Genomic DNA, 19,069 nt, shown 5'->3' with positions numbered 1-19,069 from the left:
CAAACTGAAAAAAGAATTACTCCAAGCTGTACACGACTACCAAGTTCTTATGGTGATCAGAGAAATGGGTTTCGGGAAGACAACTCAGGCGATTCAGTAGCTAGTAGAAGCAGGGGCGATTCAGTAGCTAATAGAAGCAGGTTACACCATCAAGGGTAAAATCGGGTGCACACAACCCCATCGAGTTGCCATGTTTGTCATCAAAAGAGTTGCAGAAGAATCCAGGTGTCGATTGGGTGAAGAAGTCAGATACACGATATTAAGCTGTCGTCGGTGGAGGCTTGGCCAGGGGCGAAAGATGTCTTGGTCTCGTATAATTGAGTTAATGGTATGTGTATGTGTATGAGTGTGTGTGTGTGTGTGTGTGTGAGAGAGAGAGAGAGAGAGAGAGAGAGAGAGCTGGTAGAGAGAGAAGGGGGATACCGGTGGAATGATTGGGTGGGTGGAGTAGGATTTTATTTTTTATTTTTTTCTAAATATTTAAATGTTGAAATTAATAAAGAAAATAGAAAAAACAAATGAAAAGGGTAAAAGAGTCATTTCAAGTTGTTCAGGGACCAAATCCACAAAAAGTTTGTGATTTTGGACCAGTGGTACAAGTTGGAAACTTTTTGGACTCCATCCACACTTTTTTGCTAACCACAAGGACCAAATTTACAGTTTAGTCTTTCAAATAAGTAGCTTAAAATAAATTACAATAACAATAGTTAAAAATAACTTTATATAAATGATTATATTGTTACCTTTAAAATCAAAAAACAATGTTTGATGTTTTAAATAATTATAATGATAGAAATTAAAATATTAATAAGATTTAAAAAATTAATTAACAATAACAACAACTATAAATAACATTAAACCATATATTATATTTAATTTTATTCATGTGTAGCTTGCGGGTAGAAGTCATTCAAACGATTGAGATTATGCAGTTATAATAGATGTATATATTATCATATAATTAAAAATAATCAATATATTTTATCAATTTAGTATACGAATTATTATATCAAATTTAACAACAACTTTATTGTTATATTTAAAGAAAACATATATTTGTAAAGACTTCAACTATATAGGTGTTTCTGCACAAACGCGCGAGCATTCGCCTAGTATACTTATAAAGGAGACATTTTTTTACACCACATGCATTTGAAACCTCCAAAACTTTTCATTTTCCACATAATTAATAACAACCATTCAAAAATTTTGTAATTTATATATACTTAATGGTATATTTTGAAACAAATTAATTAAATCATGTTCAGTTTTAACTTATATATACTTAATGGTATTTCATGGTCATTACACTCTCAAGGTTTCCTCATAATACTTCTTTACCTATGTGTATGCATAATTTCATATCCTTGATAAGAATACCAATGGATGTATTGCCATTAATTTTTTTTATTCTTTTGTTACGATGTTTGTTATTGATTTAATACATGTAGTTTTATTATTATTATTATTAATCTTTTTCTCACTTTTGATGAAGTTTTTGTATTCTATTTGTGAGTTTTCATGGGTTGTTTCTCACATCTCCATTGAAACCAAAATCTAGAATGGTAATACATCTCAACCATATATTCCTCTACCTATAAGATTTTTTTACTTTAAGATAATATTAGGATTCTTATTATTAATTCTTCCAATTGAGTATAATGACAAGATTGCTCATTCTTAGAGCATTTTTTATTAAGCTTGTGTGCTTAATTGTTTTTCACCTGAATAAATACGTTATAGGTTTAAAATGTGATTATTGTTTATATAATTACTTTTAATTGAAAAAAGTTATAATATTATATTAATTAATTCATTAAAACATGTGAATTGGACGGTTTAATATTTTTACTCAAATAAGTATTTACATACGCTTTACTCTGTATAGTATATCTTTATATTAATATATGATATATGATATATTTACATGACTCGATGTATGCGAGTGCAAAGCTTGACCAAGTTAATGGGTGCCAGAATATAATAACCAAGACGATATTAAACAAGTTGATGAAGTTACGTGAGTAAGAGAAGACGAATGCAACAATTTGGATTTAGTGTGCTATTCGAGTAACGCAACAATACATAAGTAATACGGTTAAGCTAAGTGACAAACATCAAACCGATTACCTAAAATCCAACTTATCCGCATGACTATCATGCCTAGATGACTCGAAGTATATTAGGTGGTGTGATGGTCTCTAGGTAAAATGACTTCATTACCCACATTTGTGTCTATGTAAACGTGTAATTAAATGTTTTTTCAAAGTTAACTAATTTTATATATAGAGTGTAAATTTTTGTTTATGTTGGTGAAAGAAATAAAGTATTTATTAATGTATTTTATGAGGAAAAAATGATAGATCAAACTACAATTGCTAGAGAACAAAAGTATGTTTGGATATATATCATTAAGATAATACAATTCTAAAATATTGCTATACAAATTGATTAATTATCATAATAATAAATAATACAATAAATCAAAAGTTAATGAAATTTTATATTATCCAAGAATAAAAACTCTTGAGATCAGTTACTTTAAATATGTATTTATCTTATTCCATATTTAAAGTAATTACAATATAAAAACAATGTTATTTCAAAGTCAATAATACCGACATAATTATTTTTAATAACATAGATTGACTACATTATAATATTATGTGCAACGCGCATATATTCGTCTAGTGTAAGTATAAAGTAAGGTTACACAACTTTCTTTCTTTGTAGCATTAAAGTACTTTTATATATTGTGTTGATGTATTTTTAAGTTTATATTTTAAATGTAATATTAATTGTGTATGTATTTTTTCCAAAATTCTAGAAAAAGAGTTTTACTCATTTTATTATGGTTGATATTATGTTATCGTCATGTATTTTCCATCATGTTTCTATTTTTATTTTTTACACAACGATGTCGTGTTTGTTTGTATTTTGATACAATCTCTTTTTAATGGTTTGTTTCATATGTACCTTTACATATATATAAATTTCACGAGTAAATATATCTAATAACGATGGAAGATTTTAAGAACAAATGATCAAATTTCATTAGAGCTATTCACGAGTTTCGTTAGAAATATTATATTATTTTAGTCATGTTAAAAATTCTTTCATATAATGTTTTTATTTTTGAATTGTTTAATTTATAAGTTTATTATAAAAATAAAATGACAAACTTGATTTTATTCTTATCTTTTTCATCTTTTAAAAGATAAAATCTTAACTACATGATCAAATCCAAATATAACTCCTAAAACTAAAAAATAATTAAACTAAAATTAAACCAAAATATTGGTCAAATAAAATTCTATGATTACATAAATTATTTCCAAATCAAAAATCATATTTGCAATTTGAAGTGAACATTAAAAAATAATTACTAAACAATATAACAATAATTAAATAAAAGTAATTTAACAACAACTAAATAAAGAAAGATAAGAAAAAAACGAGAAAAATGAAAGTCATAAAATATTAAATATCATTAACAATACAAACTTAAATAATCATATTTATATAATAAATCATAGCCGTATAAAATTCATTTTATATAAACAATACCCACAACATATTAGACATTTATTTATAAATTTTAATAATAGGTTTGTAGGTTTTTTACAAGAATATCATAAGTGTCAGTTAAGTATCATAGTTTTAAAAATATTTTGAGTTGTAGTAGTTTAATATTAAATAATTAAGTATCATAACTATCATTTAAGTATCATAAGTAAAAGAGTTTTTGAGTTGTAGTAGTTTAATGTTAAATAACTTTAAACTAGAATTTAAAGAGTTGAAATATCAAAATAAAACTTCAATGTAGTTAACTAATTTATATTATATTAATTTGATTCATTTTATCTATTAATCATTAATTAGATGAAAACATTTTATTATAATTTTTTTTACTAACATGAGAAAATAGAAAGATAATCATTTATGAATGAGACAAATTTTAAGGTGAAGTAGTTTAGGAAATATAACTAATTTTGAAATAAATTTTTATTAAAAACATATTTATATAATTTTACAAAAATATAAATTATATCAAAAATTAAATTAAAATCTCTTAAATATTTATCAATTCAATTTTTGTCATAGATTTTGGTTATAAGTTATAATTTAATTTATATTTTTGTATTAAATTTTATTTAATTTTATAATGTACTTTAAAATTTTATTTATATTAACTGGATTGAATTATTATCTTAATAATATGACTCTTCATGTAACGTCCGTGTTTCTAGGCTAGACATTAATATTGACATAATGGTCTAGGTTAACCTTTGTAACTCATTTAGAAGAAATGAAAAGGAATTATGTAATTATTATGTGTTTTATGTGTTTTATGCTTAATTATTAGGGTTTAATAAATTAAGAATAAAAATGAGCGTCAAAAATTAAATTTTAGATAAAACCGATATCTATTAAGAAACTTGTAGTGGGCGTGACAAGGATTACGTATATATAAAGAATGCCGAAATCCGAGTTATAACGAAGAAGTTATGACCTGTCGAAGTTTCGCGATAAACCGACACGGTGCTGAATGTCGTAAAAAGTGAGTTTTCGATAAACTACTTTTTAGCCTTAGTGATCTAAACGAAACTCATAGTATTCGTTAAACCGAGAAGTTCGATAAAAAGAACGCCCAAATCTGACTTCGTATTAGGAAGTTATGATTTTTCGAAGTTTCAGCTTAGCAGTAGACAGTTAAAAAACTCGAATTTTAGATCGAGTGATTTTTAGCCGACACGACCTAAACGAGAATCGAAGGTCTCGTAAATAGTAGCACAACGGTAAAAAGTCTGACGAAAACGGACGTCGGATGAAGAAGTTATGAATTTTTAACGGATTTCCTATCCCGGTCTGTTAAAAATAATAATATAAAAATTAAAGTCAAAATTAGCCGACGAAGTCTAAACGGAAGTTGTAGAGCGTAATTTTACCTACGCGTGCATATAAAGAACGTCAAAAACGGAGCTCGTATGCGAAAGTTATGGATTTTAGAAGTTTTTGCACAAAAACCGAGAAAATTCGCATAGTCACGATTTGCCACGTCACCCTCGCTTAGAACGTGCCACGTGTCCGAGATTGTTGAGTCAGGCGAGCCACGTGTCCGAGTTGCTGAGTCATCCGAGCACCTGGCCTTATCCGAAGCGGTCCAATCAGGAGAGGACAGCGAGGCCTTCGCACGTGCAGCCACCTGCGCACCCTCGCCTGCGGACCCCACCACCAGAACCGACTTCGGACCGAGGCTTCGGTCCAATCACAAGAAGCCAGCAGCCACTTCGCACGTGCAGCCTCGTGCGAGCCATCCCCTGCTAGTCCTCGGATCAGCACACCTGGAGGCTTCTCAGCCGTTGGATCAGGAGGCTCGCCCCTATAAATAGGTGCGAGACCTCCCGGGTATACTTTGAAAATTTGTCATTTTTAGCCCTTTTTTCAATATTTCTTTCATTTCAACTTCCCTCGAAGCTCCGGTATCAATTATAACCCCCGAATACGCCACGAAGTGCCCGAGAAGCCCGAAAAATTTATATTTTCGGTTTTGAAGCCCGACCCTTCGTAGAACCCGGTTTCTCAATAAAACTCCCGGTTTTATTAGAAACGATCGTTTTAGGAAACGAATTGCTGCCCGATTTTCATTAAATCAGGTGAGTGTGTAGTTACTTTCACCTTACACATAGATATGAAGTATTTTACATAAAATACGTGCTGTGAATATTTATTGTTTGTTTATTTGAGTTGGATGTTGAAGGTGTGATTTATACATGTTTTTAAATAATTTAAACTGTATATGTATTTTTATCTACAAAAATGTTGGGTAAAACATGGGTAGAAGAAATAGTGGGTGTGATGAAAGGTGAGTTGGATAAAGGAGATGATCAGTAATATTGATCATGAGTTGAGGGTGAGTGGTGAAATTTGAGAGAATCACTTACCCAAAATGTTGACCCCCGTCATTCAGCAGAGTATGGATGACAACCATGGACTATTCTAGACAGTCTGTGGAACACTAGCAGGCCCGCAACCTGTAGGTGTAATGAACTATATGTTCATTTGATGTACTCTAAAAACCCATTGACACGTATTGCAGGGAGGGAATACCTGTAAATAATATTGTCGATAAATGAGAGCTATGGACTTAGCACATGTTGAATAAACCTTGGCAGCTATGGACTTAGTGCTTGTTGTATAAACCCAGGTGATAGTGTGACCTTGTGCCTATCCTTAGGAATGAGTGATAGTTGAATCCTAGGGTAAACCCTTAAGAAATTAATAAGATAATGGGGTTGGGGTAATTTGGTTGATTGTTTGATGTTTAAGTACAATAAATTTATTTATTGTGGGTTGAAAACCCTATATGCTCACCAGGCTTCCAAGCCTGACCCACTCAACTTTTTATGATTACAGGTAGTGGACCCCGAGCATAGTCGGATGATGATGATGAGTGATTTATGGATTATAGGCCAGTAGTTATAAATAATTGTTGTAAGGCTTATAATGTCTTGTTTATGCTTTTGATCTGTATCGGAACATGACATCCCGAGGTTTTAATATAAAAGGAAATTATATATTTCTTAAAGAAAGGTTTTGATAAACATTATCATGTTTTATATTGGGGACCTATTCCGCAATATCTTTTGAAAAGATTTCTCTGATTTTATTTTAAAAAAAACATAAATTAAATCGGTCTTTTCTGGCCGAGAAATTAGGGGATGTCACACTTCAACCCTCGATTAATAATTATTTATCAATTAAAAGTGTCAATCATGAAATTATAAATTACATATTTTCATGGCAACGAGTGTTAGAAAAAAATAATTCAAAACAATACATTTATAAAATGAAACATTAATGTTATATTATAAATATGTTTTATTTATTTATTTATTTATATTTTTGAGTTTTGAGGTATTTATGTAAATATGTATCATTGTATTTATTGATAGACTACTTATATAAAACTATTTAAAAAATATAATTATATTATTTTGTTTGAGTTTTAGGTGATAAGTTTTGGTTGGATCTAAAGCGTTGAAGTTTATGTGATCTCTCAATATTTTTAATCATATAATTTACTTATGCGCAACGCACAGTCATACATATACTATAAAGAAGACCATTTTTTTATCACAACATATTTAAAACTCCCAACTTTTTAACTTCTTTTCTTATTAATACATTAAATTCATGGCTTCCTCCACATTATTTTGTTTCTAATAATTCCATAAACACATTCATTTAAAACTTTGACAAAAAGCCTAATTACATGTTTTACTAAAAATATACAATATGCATTTACCTAAAATGATATTTTTTATTTTTGATAATCTAAATAACAAAGTATTGGTTTATGGTTTTATTGATTAGTCCTCTAAAGTTTGGAAAGTTGTTTATGTTCGTAACTATTTTTAACGGCAAACTTCGATTAAAAACAAAAGCTCTAACAAAACACTAGAACAAAAAAGTACAAAATTACAAGGGACAAAGTAACCAAGAATTCCAAATAACTCATGGATTTGGAATCTTAAAAAAAAGAATTAAACACAATGGAATCAAACAAAAAGCTCTTTCTAATCTTGTCGCCATTAAAAACCACTCCAAAGCATCTAAGTAGTCGAAACAATGATAACTTCCGATCTATATCGATGGCTGGCCGAGTGAATATTATTATCAATCCAAGACAGCCACTCTTTGATCGACATAGTAGAGGGAAAAGTCAGATCACACCATCTAGCTACAAGCGACCAAAATTCCAAAGCTAACTCACATTTGAACACAATATGATCCATGGTTTCTCCACCTAAACTACAAACTGGACAGGAAATGACCGGAATCTCCATTCCACGTTTAGAAAAGTTCATCATTTATGTTCGTAACTAGACAGAGGCGGAGCTAAGAGAGGGCCAGGGGGGCCATGGCCCCCCTGATTTTTGGCATTCTAATACATATGTTATATATATAATAATAGATTTATCAGTTTCCTAACGTCTTGGCCCCTGCGATGTATTATATATAGTAAGGATACTCCGTAATTGAAAAAATTATTTAAAAAAGTAATTAACTATGAATATTAAATAATCAGCAAATCGGTTATCTTCAATTATTACGCACGATAAATCGGTTCCAACAAAAGCCAGAAGTTTGATGAAAAAAATCAATAACAATTCTAATAAAACTAAGATACCGAACTGATTTTAGGAAACTAGACTCTATAAAAGAAAACAAACAACAAATTTAACATCCAAATTATTCACAAGATAAGAGATCATCAAATTTGCTTCTGCCGGAAATCATACCCACCGCCGGAGTGCTCATCCGTTTGAGTCGCCCAAAAATCCACCGCCTAAGTTAGCACAGGAAAAAACCCATTGCCGGAAAACATACCCATGGGTCTCCGGTTGACACCGCCCTTCCTGATTTCTGTTACTCCGACCAACATTGCCTTGATATCTTCTGTGTTTCCGACCACAAATCGCTACAGTACCCACCACTGTCGCCGCCGTAGTGCTTAAGTGACGCCCTTTCTGACTTCTGCGTCTCCGGCCACCGATAGATCGATCTCCGACCAGACGGTGCGACTCTTCAATCTCTCCGATCGGCTATCCCCTTGTAAGCTTCTTGGTTCTCTCTCCAGTCTCCTTCTTTCTTTCTCTTTCTCTCTCTATAATATCATAAGGACGTTTGTGTTTCTCTCTCTATAATGTTGATGTTTGAAACTAATATCTTCTGTATTAGCTGTCAAATTTAAAAGATTATAATTTTTAATTGATTACTACTATTAGCTGTCAAATTAATAGGCTATAATTTTTAATTGTATAATACTATTATCTATCATTTGTTTTTTGATAAAACCTTTTAGAATAAGTCTTGTTTTTTAATTGTATAATACTATTATCTATCATTTTCAATGAGTCTTGTTAAAACAAGGCTACGAAATAAAATGGAAGATGAATTTTTGAACAACTCGTTGGTTTTATACTTCGAAAGGGAGCTTGCAGAAAAGATTACTTTAGAGACGATTGTGCAAGACTTTAAAGACGTTAAAGATCGACGGATTCCACTTTAATGAGCGATGTTAGAATATTTTATATTAATTTTTTTGTTTGATTTTTTATATTTTATGACGTTGAATCGAATAAATATATTTTAGTGCTTCTTTTAAAAATTTAGTTTCGGCCCCGGTATAACTTTTCGTGTTCCGCCCCTGTAACTAGATAACCATGGTTCAAAATTCCAAAATTTAAAAGTTATTAATTTAATGACATTTAATATTCAACTTGGGAATATAATGAATGGATAGTGGATACACTCGTACACATAATACGACACTAATATCAAATCATCACTTATTGGGTAACTAACTACCCCATTATCTACTTATTTGATATCTATAGTTATTGAACCTTTTTCTTAAACAACAAGAAGATATATATTAGATAAAAGTCGGCGCAAAGCTGGAACCGAATAATTGGGACATTTTTGTTTGTATGCAAATTTAAAACATGAAAACTATAAAGATATCATTATATTAGGCTGGATGGAGTGACTCGCTAGCCAAGCTCGCTTCCACCATTTCCATTGAATTCGCTAGCTGCCTCGCTAAGGAAGGCTAGCTGGTTAGGCAACGAGAAGAAAGAGAATGAGAAATAGGAAAGAAAGGGATGTGCTTGGCTGGCTTCACTTTCTTTCTTTCTTTCTTTCTTTTTGAAGGGAAATCCCCAGAAAAGTCCCAATATTTTCGGAAAAGTTACACTTTAGTCTCAAAAAAAATTTTGAACGAAAAAGTCCTAAAAACCGGCAAAAATCTGCAGTTTGACTCTTTTCGACCGGTTGCAACCGGTACCAAATTAATTTGGGACTATTTCATAAACTAACCCAAAATATTGGGACTTTTCTATAAACAAAAATATTAGAACTTTTCTGCAAACAAAACTCTTATTATTATTATTATTATTATTATTATTATTATTATTATTATTAAAAATATAAATAAGAATACTATTTTTTGAACTTGTATTATTAATATTGTTAATAATACATATAAATGCATTTAAATGAAAAAAATAATATTAATGACATTGTTTAACGGTGGAGGTGGAGGAGATGGTGATGCTTTTAGCATTGAAATCATGAATGTCTGCTTGTATATTTTTACTTTGTATATGGTCATTTCATATTTGTTATTATTGGTTTCAATTCAGAATATTAATACTTAACAATTTAAAAGAAGTTGCATATTTGTAAAATTGTTTATAAATAGTTTAAGATAGAAAGATTTCTCACTTTGTATATACAACTTCATTTAAATTGTTAAATATTAATATTCTGAATTGAAAACAATAATAAAAAAATGTGAAATGACCATATACAAAGTAAAAATATGCAAGTAAAAATTCATGATTTCAATGCTAAAAGCATCACCATCTCCTCCACCTCCACCCTTAAACAATGTCATTATTTTTTCATTTAAATGCATTTATATGTTTTATTAACAATATTAATAATAACAAGTTCAAAAATTAGTATTTTTATTTATACTTTTAATAATAATAATAATAATAATAATAATAATAATAATAATAATAATAATAATGGATTTGTTTGCAGAAAAGTCATAATATTTTTATTTACAGAAAAGTCTCAATATTTTGGGTTAGTTTACGAAATAGTCCCAAATTAATTTGGTATCGGTTTCAACCGGTCAAAAAGAGTCAAACTGCAAATTTTTGCCGGTTTTCAGGATTTTTTCGTTAAAAAAAATTCTTGGGACTAAAGTGTAATTTTTCCGTAAATAGATTTTTCTGACAATTTTCCTTTTTTGAATAAAAATAACACAAGGTTTAGACTTGACGGTGAGAAAGTAAGCTGGTGAGAAAGTATAAGCTTCCATTTTTTGTGCGATCCTTTTAACCATAAAATTAGGGAAGAAGATAAAGAAATTATATAATTGATCTCCAAAGTTTTAGCAACTTGGTATTTTTTGTTCAAAATCAGAAATCTTTTTTATTTGATATTTAAAGTGTTTGTATTTAAAAAAATAAAATTTATTTAATAATAATTGTTTGTGTATTAAAAAAATATAATTAAATTTGAAATAGAAAAAAAAAATACTAAAAGTGTTACCACTCACTCCCAAAAAGATGATTTGCTAAAGTGTTAGGAATGTTACCTTTCTATTTTTGTAAGTAGATAACCATGGTTCTAAATTCCAAAATTTAAAAATTATAAATTCCAAAATTTAAAAGTTATTAATTTAATGACATTTAATATTCAACTTGTGAGTATAATAATGGATAGTGAATACTATCCGACACTCATATCAAGTCATCACTGGTGGGTACCTAACGACTCCATTATCTACTTATTTGATATCTACAGTTCCTGAACCTTTTTTTTGTTTTTTTATTTTTTAAAACGGCACAAGATATATATTAGATAAAAGCCGGCGCAAAGCTGGAACTGGAATTGAACAACTGGGACATTTTTATTTGTATGCAAATTTAAAACATGAAAACTATAAAGATATCATTATATTATCAAACTTGAAAATGAAAAACATTGATTGCATAGAGAATAAATTTACAGAAAGGTACAAGATAAGCCCACAAATACTTTGATGTGGACCCCAAACAGACTCATCCACCTCAATTCTCAAATGGATTCGTATGGAATTATTAGAAAAACAAAGGAAACCACTACAACTACTACATACATTTTACAAACAAAAACAAAAAACAAAAGGATCGTCGTCTTCCTCATTTGTTCTTGAATGGGATGGCCCTGATCACCACTACGTGGTACAGTGCTGCAAGTGCTGCTCCGATGAAAGGTCCTACCCAGAATACCCACTGCATTCCCACAAACACAAAAACAACAAATCTTTATCAAAACATTATTCATATGATCTTGTATTTAAATCAACATTTATATAAACGGAGGTGGAATACTTACGTGGTCATTCCATGCGTGGTCTTGGTTGAAAATAATGGCAGCTCCCAAGCTCCTTGCCGGGTTAATTCCAGTTCCGGTGATCGGAATGGTGGCCAAGTGCACCAAAAACACGGCGAACCCAATTGGCAACGGCGCCAATATCTGAAAAGTTAATAACACAAAATCCATTTCAAATCGTTGTCTATTATATGATATGGAAGATTGGTGATTTAAGAGTTGAACTTGTTCGTACCGGAACATGGGAGTCTCGGGCGCTGCGCTTGGCATCGGTGGCGGAGAATACAGTGTAAACGAGGACAAATGTGCCGATGATTTCAGCACCGAGGCCGTCGCCCTTGGTGTAACCGTGGGCAATCGTGTTTGCGCCACCGCCGAGTAGCTTATACTGTTTGCTTCCTACGAACCCCTTAACGACACCGGCGCCGCAGATGGCGCCAAGACACTGCATCACCATGTAGTACAACGCCCTGGTTAACGACAGTTTTCTGGCCAGAAACAACCCAAATGTCACCGCCGGATTAATATGCCCACCTGCAAATTCATTGTTAATTACTCCAACTAATTAATAAAGATTAATTCTTTTGTTAGAAAGTGATATACCTGAGATTCCGGCTGTGCAATAGACGAGTGCGAAGATCATGCCGCCGAAGGCCCATGCGATGCCTTGGATACCAACGGTGGAGCACTTGGTCGGCGACTTAACTACTCCCATGACCGTCAAAACGGTGACGTATAAAAACAGAAAGGTAGCGATAAACTCAGCGATCCCAGCTCTGTAAAACGACCAGGAAGTGAGCTCCGACGGCTCAAAGAACGGAGCCGGTGGTGGTTCTTGGTAATCCTTATCTGGTACTTGCGCCGCCGTCCCAATCGGTTGTCTTTCCCGGTACTTGTTAGCTCCCAGATAAACATCCTCTTCCTTTCCCTCCATTGTTGTTTCTCTCTAGTACACTGATCACTGGAAAATTACGTATGTAGTGAGTGGTGATGAGATCAGTGGTGGAGTGGTTATAAATAGGAATAGATTGTGGGGTATCAATGAGAAAAATGTGTGTATTTTATCGCCGTCCACTTCATAATAATGGAAATGAAGTTGTTCTTTACTGCAAATTGACAGCGACGTCGCTTTGGTCGGCTACCTTCTCCGCAAAAATAGATAGAAAGCACTGACGTAGCTGGCCATATCTTATTGGTTTGTTTATGGCATAATCTAAACATCAACGATCAATTACACTTTATAAAGTTTAAACGATTTTAAACGATTGTCACCGGTCATTTTACTCTTTATTCAACTTTATTTACATTTCTATTCCATTAAACCCAACAAACCCAACAAAGTTTAATGGATTTCCACATCATTATCACTGTATTTTTAAACATAATTATACAGTTAAAAAAATACAATGCTTAAAAACTCATTAATTAAAAATTATGAAACATAAAATATTTAATACCTAAAAATATATTAATTAAAAAACACAAAATCTAAATAATACAATATCAAAAATATGGTTAATTTTATTTTTGTTTTAATTAAAAATAATAATACGAAAATATAAAATAATATAAAAATATGATTATATATATATATATATATATATATATATATATATATATATATATATATATATGGTTTGAAATTTAATTGAAAAAAATATTAATTTCATTCAACCACTCAATGATCATACAACTCTTTCATTCAACTCTCCTCCATGTCATCACCAATACTCCATTTAACCTCTATTCAATCCTAATCATCATCCATTCAACTCCTATGAAACTCCCACTGTGGATGCCCTTAGGATATAAGCTTGTTTGGCCCATTTAGTAGAGTTTGAGTGTCTCTCACAATCAAGTTTGCAATTTTATGGATCATTGAAGTCCTAATGCATTATGTCTCAAATGAACTTCTATGTTGATTAGGTGTCATGCATGGGGTTCTGGTTCAATTTCTCTATCATTTTAACCTAAGCTTGGGTAGACATTCATGACCATAAAGTTATGATTTTTATGAATCTTTTGGATGCAAAGAAGCCTTCTGGAAAGTTAGAGTGACTGAATTAACGTATTAAGGACTTAATAGAAGGATGAATATGTCAGTGTAACCGCGACGTGACCAACCACGAAACGGTATAACATTCAAACTTAATGGGATGTTACAGTAAAGTTACAGTAAAGTTGGCAACTTTACATGCATGCATGGCTTAATGGGGCTCTAGAGCTCAAAAGAGCTTAACAAATGACTTAACACATGTATGAGTCCATAAACACCATAACGTTTGCATCTTTATGCTTAAGGAACCCTCAATATGTCCGGATCTAAAAGGCTAAACTCCATAAACTACCTTAGCTCACAAGAACCAACCAAAAGGGATCAAAATAGCCAAAAACAAGCCAAGGAGTAGATATATGAAATGAGTTGACAAGCTATGAACTTTATACCTCAAAAGCCACAAAAAGGAGATGCTAAAGATGGATCTCTAAGCTCCTCTCCAAAGGAAGAGTCTTCAATCTTCTCCTTCCTCTTCAAAATGCACAAAACACACCAAAAATACTTCACAAGAGCTCAAAATCACCACACAAAGGCTAAGGGGTGAAATTAGGGTTTTAAAGGTATGGAGGATGGTTAAACATGGCCAAATGAGGCTATCATATGGTTTATATAGGGTGCAAGCCCTAAAATTTAGGTTTCATAATTGCTCACGTACGTCATACGTACTCCACGTACGCCCATCGTACGTGGATGAGCTTCGCGAACAACATCGGGATAGTACGCTGAGCGTACCACCTAGTACGCCCCGCGTACTAGCTTAAGGATCAAAATACAAAGCTTTTAAATAAGAAGGGTTAAATATGAAACATACCAAATTCAAGTGTTACAATTCTCCCCCAATTGAATCAGACTTCGTCCTCGAAGTCCGCTGCTCCAAATAGTTCTGGATAGTGCTCTTTCATCTCATCTTTCGGCTCCCAAGTCCACTCTGAACCCTTGCGATGCTGCCATTGCACTTTCACCAACCCAACAACCTTGTTCCTCAAGGTTTTCGTCTTCCGATAAAGAATTGCCACCGGTCTCTCAATATAATTCAGGCGGTCGTCCACCTGAATATCCTCCAACGGTACTACTTCAGAATCATCGACTAAGCACTTCCGTAGCTGAGAGATATGGAACGTGCTGTGAATATAACTGAGCTCATCTGGAAGATCTAAACGATATGCATCCCGGCCCACCCAGGCCAAAACCCTGAAAGGACCGATATACCTGGGGCCTAGCTTGCCCCTCTTCCCAAATCGGATGACACATTTCCAAGGTGACACCTTCAGGAGAACCATATCCCCTACGTGGAACTCTAGATCTGATCGGCATTTGTCGACATAACTTTTCTGCCGACTCTGAGCTGTCTGAAGCCTACTTTGAACCTGCTCGATCAACTCAGTGGTCTTGAGTACGACCTCGGTACTCCCTATAACCCACTGACTGACCTCGCCACAATAAATCGGGGTCCTTCATTTTCTTCCATAGAGCATCTCAAAAGGAGGTCAATAAATGCCAGCGTGATAACTGTTGTTATACGGAAATTCCACTAACGGAAGATACATATCCCAACTCCCACCAATGTCCAAAACACATGCCCAAAACATATCCTCTAATGTCTGAATCGTCCGCTCGCTCTGACCATCGGTCTGCGGATGGAATGTTGTGCTGAAATGGAGACGAGTACCCAACTTGTCATGAAACCTCTTCCAAAACCTGGAAGTAAACCGAACATCTCTGTCTGAAACCACCGAAACTGGCACCCCATGACGTGACACAACCTCTCTGATATAAACCTCAGCTAATTTCTTTGCAAAAATACTCTCCTGAATCGGAATAAAATGCACGCTCTTGGTCAAACGATCCATGATGACCCAAATCGAATCCGCTCCGTGCGCAGTCTGAGGTAACTTCGTGATGAAATCCATGGTAATATCCTCCCATTTCCATACGAGAATCTCCAATGACTGCATCTTTCCATGAGGTCACTGATGCTCGGCCTTGACTTTCCTGCAAGTCAAGCACCGCTCCACATACCAAGACACATCCCGCTTCATGCAGGGCCACCAATAATCAGGACGAAGATCCCTATACATCTTTGTCTCCCCGGGATGAATGGAGAACCTAGACTTGTGCGACTCCTCTATCAGAACCTGACATACACCGCCCCAATACGGAACCCAAACTCGCCGATGAAGAGTCAACAACCCACGACTATCATAATCGAAGGAAGCCACCTGACCCACAATATGCTCACTCTTCCAGTGCTCTTCCTTCATAGTCTCGACCTGAGCCTCACGAATCTGATCCAAAAGCGGAGTAATCACAGTCATCCTCAAACATATATCCCTGATCGAAGTCGCGACCGCCTTGCGGCTGAGAGCATCGGCCACCACATTGGCCTTCCCCGGGTGATAAAGGATCTCATAATCATAATCCTTTACTACATCCAACCATCGGCGCTGCCTCATATTTAGATTTGGCTGATCCATCAGATAGCTCCGGATCTTTTGATTCGTGTAAATAGTACAAAGGGACCCCATAGAGGTAATGCCACCAAATATTGAGGGCAAAAACCACAGCCCCCGACTCCAAATCATGTGTCGAATAATTCACCTCATGTGGCTTCAGCTGCCTCGAAGCATAAGCAATCACGCGACCCCTCTGCATCAACACTGCCCCCAAACCCGTGATCGACGCATCACAATAAACCACAAAATCCTCAACACCCTCGACAGGGTCAAAATCGGTGCCTCACACAACCGTTGTCTTAAGGTCTCAAAAGCTGCCTGCTGCTCAGGCCCCCAGCAAAAAGTGACCATCTTCTTTATCAACTGAGTCAAAGAAACAACTATATTGGAGAAATCCTAGATAAATCTCCGATAATAACACGCTAGACCAAGGAAACTCCAAATCTCAAATGGAGACCTTGGAACCTCCCACCGCATCATGGCCTCTACTTTGGCCAGATCGACCAGAATACCACTCTGGTTGACAAGGTGCTCCAGAAACTGCACCTTGGGCAACAAGAACTAACACTTGGAGAACTTTGCGAAAAGTCTCTCCCTCCTCAAAGTCTCCATCACTTCCCTCAAGTGATCCTTGCGCTGCTCCTGGGTCTTGGAATAGATAGACCAAGATATCATCAATAAATACAATCACAGGCCAATCCAGCATCGGCTTGCACACGCGGTTCATGAGATCCATGAACGCGGCTGGAGCATTGGTGAGCTCAAAAGGCATCACCATGAACTCGTAATGACCATAACGAGTCCGGAAAGCTGTCTTCTGCACATCCTCATCTCTAACCCTCATCTGATGATAACCCGATCGCAAATTAATCTTGGAAAACCAAGATGCACCCTAAAGCTGGTCAAATAGATCATCAATCCTTGGGAGTGGATAACAGTTCTCCAGTTAGGGGCGAAGGATTAGTGGAGATTGGTGACTGGTTCGTACACTCCTGAGCAGAGGGCTGTGGTTACTTGGTTGGAGTTCTCGGAGATGTTCTGTACGAGATATGTTCCCTTAGTGGAGAGAGAGAGAGAGAGTTTGGCTTAGGATTACCTGGATTTTAGGCAGACGACAGAGACGGTGACAAAGATCAACAAGATATTCACGGAGAAGGCTCTTTTCTGCACTGATTTCCCTACTGCGGAGCAGGCTCGGATGACCCGATACTTGAGCATGATCAAGATGGATACTCGGAAGTTTCTGTCTACGCAACGATACAGTACCCTCGTTGAGCTTCAGGAGGCTGTGAGGAGGCGAGAGATTGAGATAGAGATGCAGAAGAGGGAGCAACGTCATGCTCCGGTTCAGTCCTAGCCTGTAGTGAAGCGGTTCAAGCCCGTTGATTCACGATCAGGAGGTCTGAAGGGCTGCACTTGTGGCAAGTGCGGTAAGGTTCATGATGGGGTTTTTCGATCTTCTTCTACTAGGTGCCACAAATGTGGCAAGGAAGGGAATTATGCTAAGGATTGTCATCAGCAGTCCTCACCAGGATTTGTTACCATTGCGAGCAGGTGGGCCATGTGAAGGCCCAATGTCCCTTACTTGCCGCCAGGCCTATGCAGACACCAGTTACTGCTACCCATAGGATCACGGATGGACACATGGGAAGGGCGGAGCCCCCAAGGGCTTGGGGTCGTGCTTTGCAACTTACAGCGGAGGAGGCCAGGGCGGCGCCAAACGTAGTCACTGGTATGTTTCTATTTATTATTCTTTCATGATATCTATTTGTATGCTTATGATTGTATTCCTGTTAGGTCCCTTCTTAGTGAACTCCTTGCATGCTCTTGTGCTTTTTGACTCGGGTGTGAGTCGGTCTTTCGTGTGTCAGTCTTTCAGTAGGAGTTTTAATATGACTCTTGGAGATTTGGAGTGTCTATTGCGGGTTTCTATCGCCAACAAACATGAGGTATTTGCATCGCATGTTTATCAAGGTTATCTCTTGGAGATTTTTAGAGTGTCTTATCCAATTGATCTGATACCTATCCCCATGGGGGATGTGTGTGTGATAGTAGGGATGGACTGGTTGAGCAAGTTTGTCACAATGATCAACTTTGAGGGCCAGTAGGTGGTAGTTCGAACCCGAAGTGGTAGAGAACTGGTTATTTATGTAGAGGGTACCAGGATTGGATCAACCTTTTGTTCTGCTGCAAGGACTTGACAATATCTACAACATCAGTGTACGGGTTATCTTGCGTATGTGGTTGACACCAGGTTTGAGAAGGAGGTTTCGGTTTCCGATGTGCTTGTCGTTAGAGAGTTTGCCGAAGTGTTCCCAGAGGAGTTACCCGGTGTGCCTCCTAAAAGGTAGGTTGAGTTTAGGATCGATTTGGTGATGTTGTGTGAACCATTTGAGGTGTCACATTTGAGGCACTAGGCTCTTAAGCTCCATGGAATCAAGCTACAACAAAGAGGTATGTAATTCTACTAGAATTTATATTATATGTACTTCATATTATGCTAGTTAGATAATACCTTGGAAAATTGATATTTGCATGTATAATAGAGAAAACATAGATCCAAGGTATTTAGGGTTGCATGTACACCTTAGGAGTGTTAGAA

The 19,069-nt window shown here is 34.9% G+C and overlaps 1 protein-coding gene across 1 annotated transcript; it reads right to left on the bottom strand.

Annotated features, from left to right (window-relative positions):
* Positions 1-11,552: 11,552 nt before the first annotated feature.
* Positions 11,553-12,967, bottom strand: LOC145161356 (aquaporin PIP1-1-like). The gene is made up of 4 exons (XM_079080859.1): positions 12,562-12,967; positions 12,194-12,492; positions 11,962-12,102; positions 11,553-11,858 (listed from the first exon to the last, which is right to left on the bottom strand). The coding sequence occupies exons 1-4, from the start codon at positions 12,890-12,892 to the stop codon at positions 11,766-11,768; spliced, it is 864 nt and encodes a 287-aa protein (XP_078936985.1). The 5' UTR covers positions 12,893-12,967; the 3' UTR covers positions 11,553-11,765.
* Positions 12,968-19,069: the final 6,102 nt, after the last annotated feature.

The sequence above is a fragment of the Lactuca virosa genome, chromosome 2 (assembly GCF_052849685.1).
Source record: "Lactuca virosa cultivar CGN04683 chromosome 2, Lactuca_virosa_CGN04683_v6, whole genome shotgun sequence".
Lineage (NCBI taxonomy): Eukaryota > Viridiplantae > Streptophyta > Magnoliopsida > Asterales > Asteraceae > Lactuca > Lactuca virosa.
The sequence above is the reverse complement of the archived record's forward strand: the minus strand, read 5'-3'. Positions and strand labels throughout refer to the sequence as shown.

Bases quoted from the DNA above. Each gene is read 5' to 3' on its own strand.
- LOC145161356 (XM_079080859.1), bottom strand. From the start codon at position 12,892: ATGGAGGGAAAGGAAGAGGATGTTTATCTGGGAGCTAACAAGTACCGG. The intron at 12,103-12,193 runs GTACGAACAAGT...TTAACTTTTCAG, and splicing joins CCCGAGACTCCCATGTTCCG to ATATTGGCGCCGTTGCCAAT. The intron at 11,859-11,961 runs GTAAGTATTCCA...GTGGGAATGCAG, and splicing joins ACCACGCATGGAATGACCAC to TGGGTATTCTGGGTAGGACC.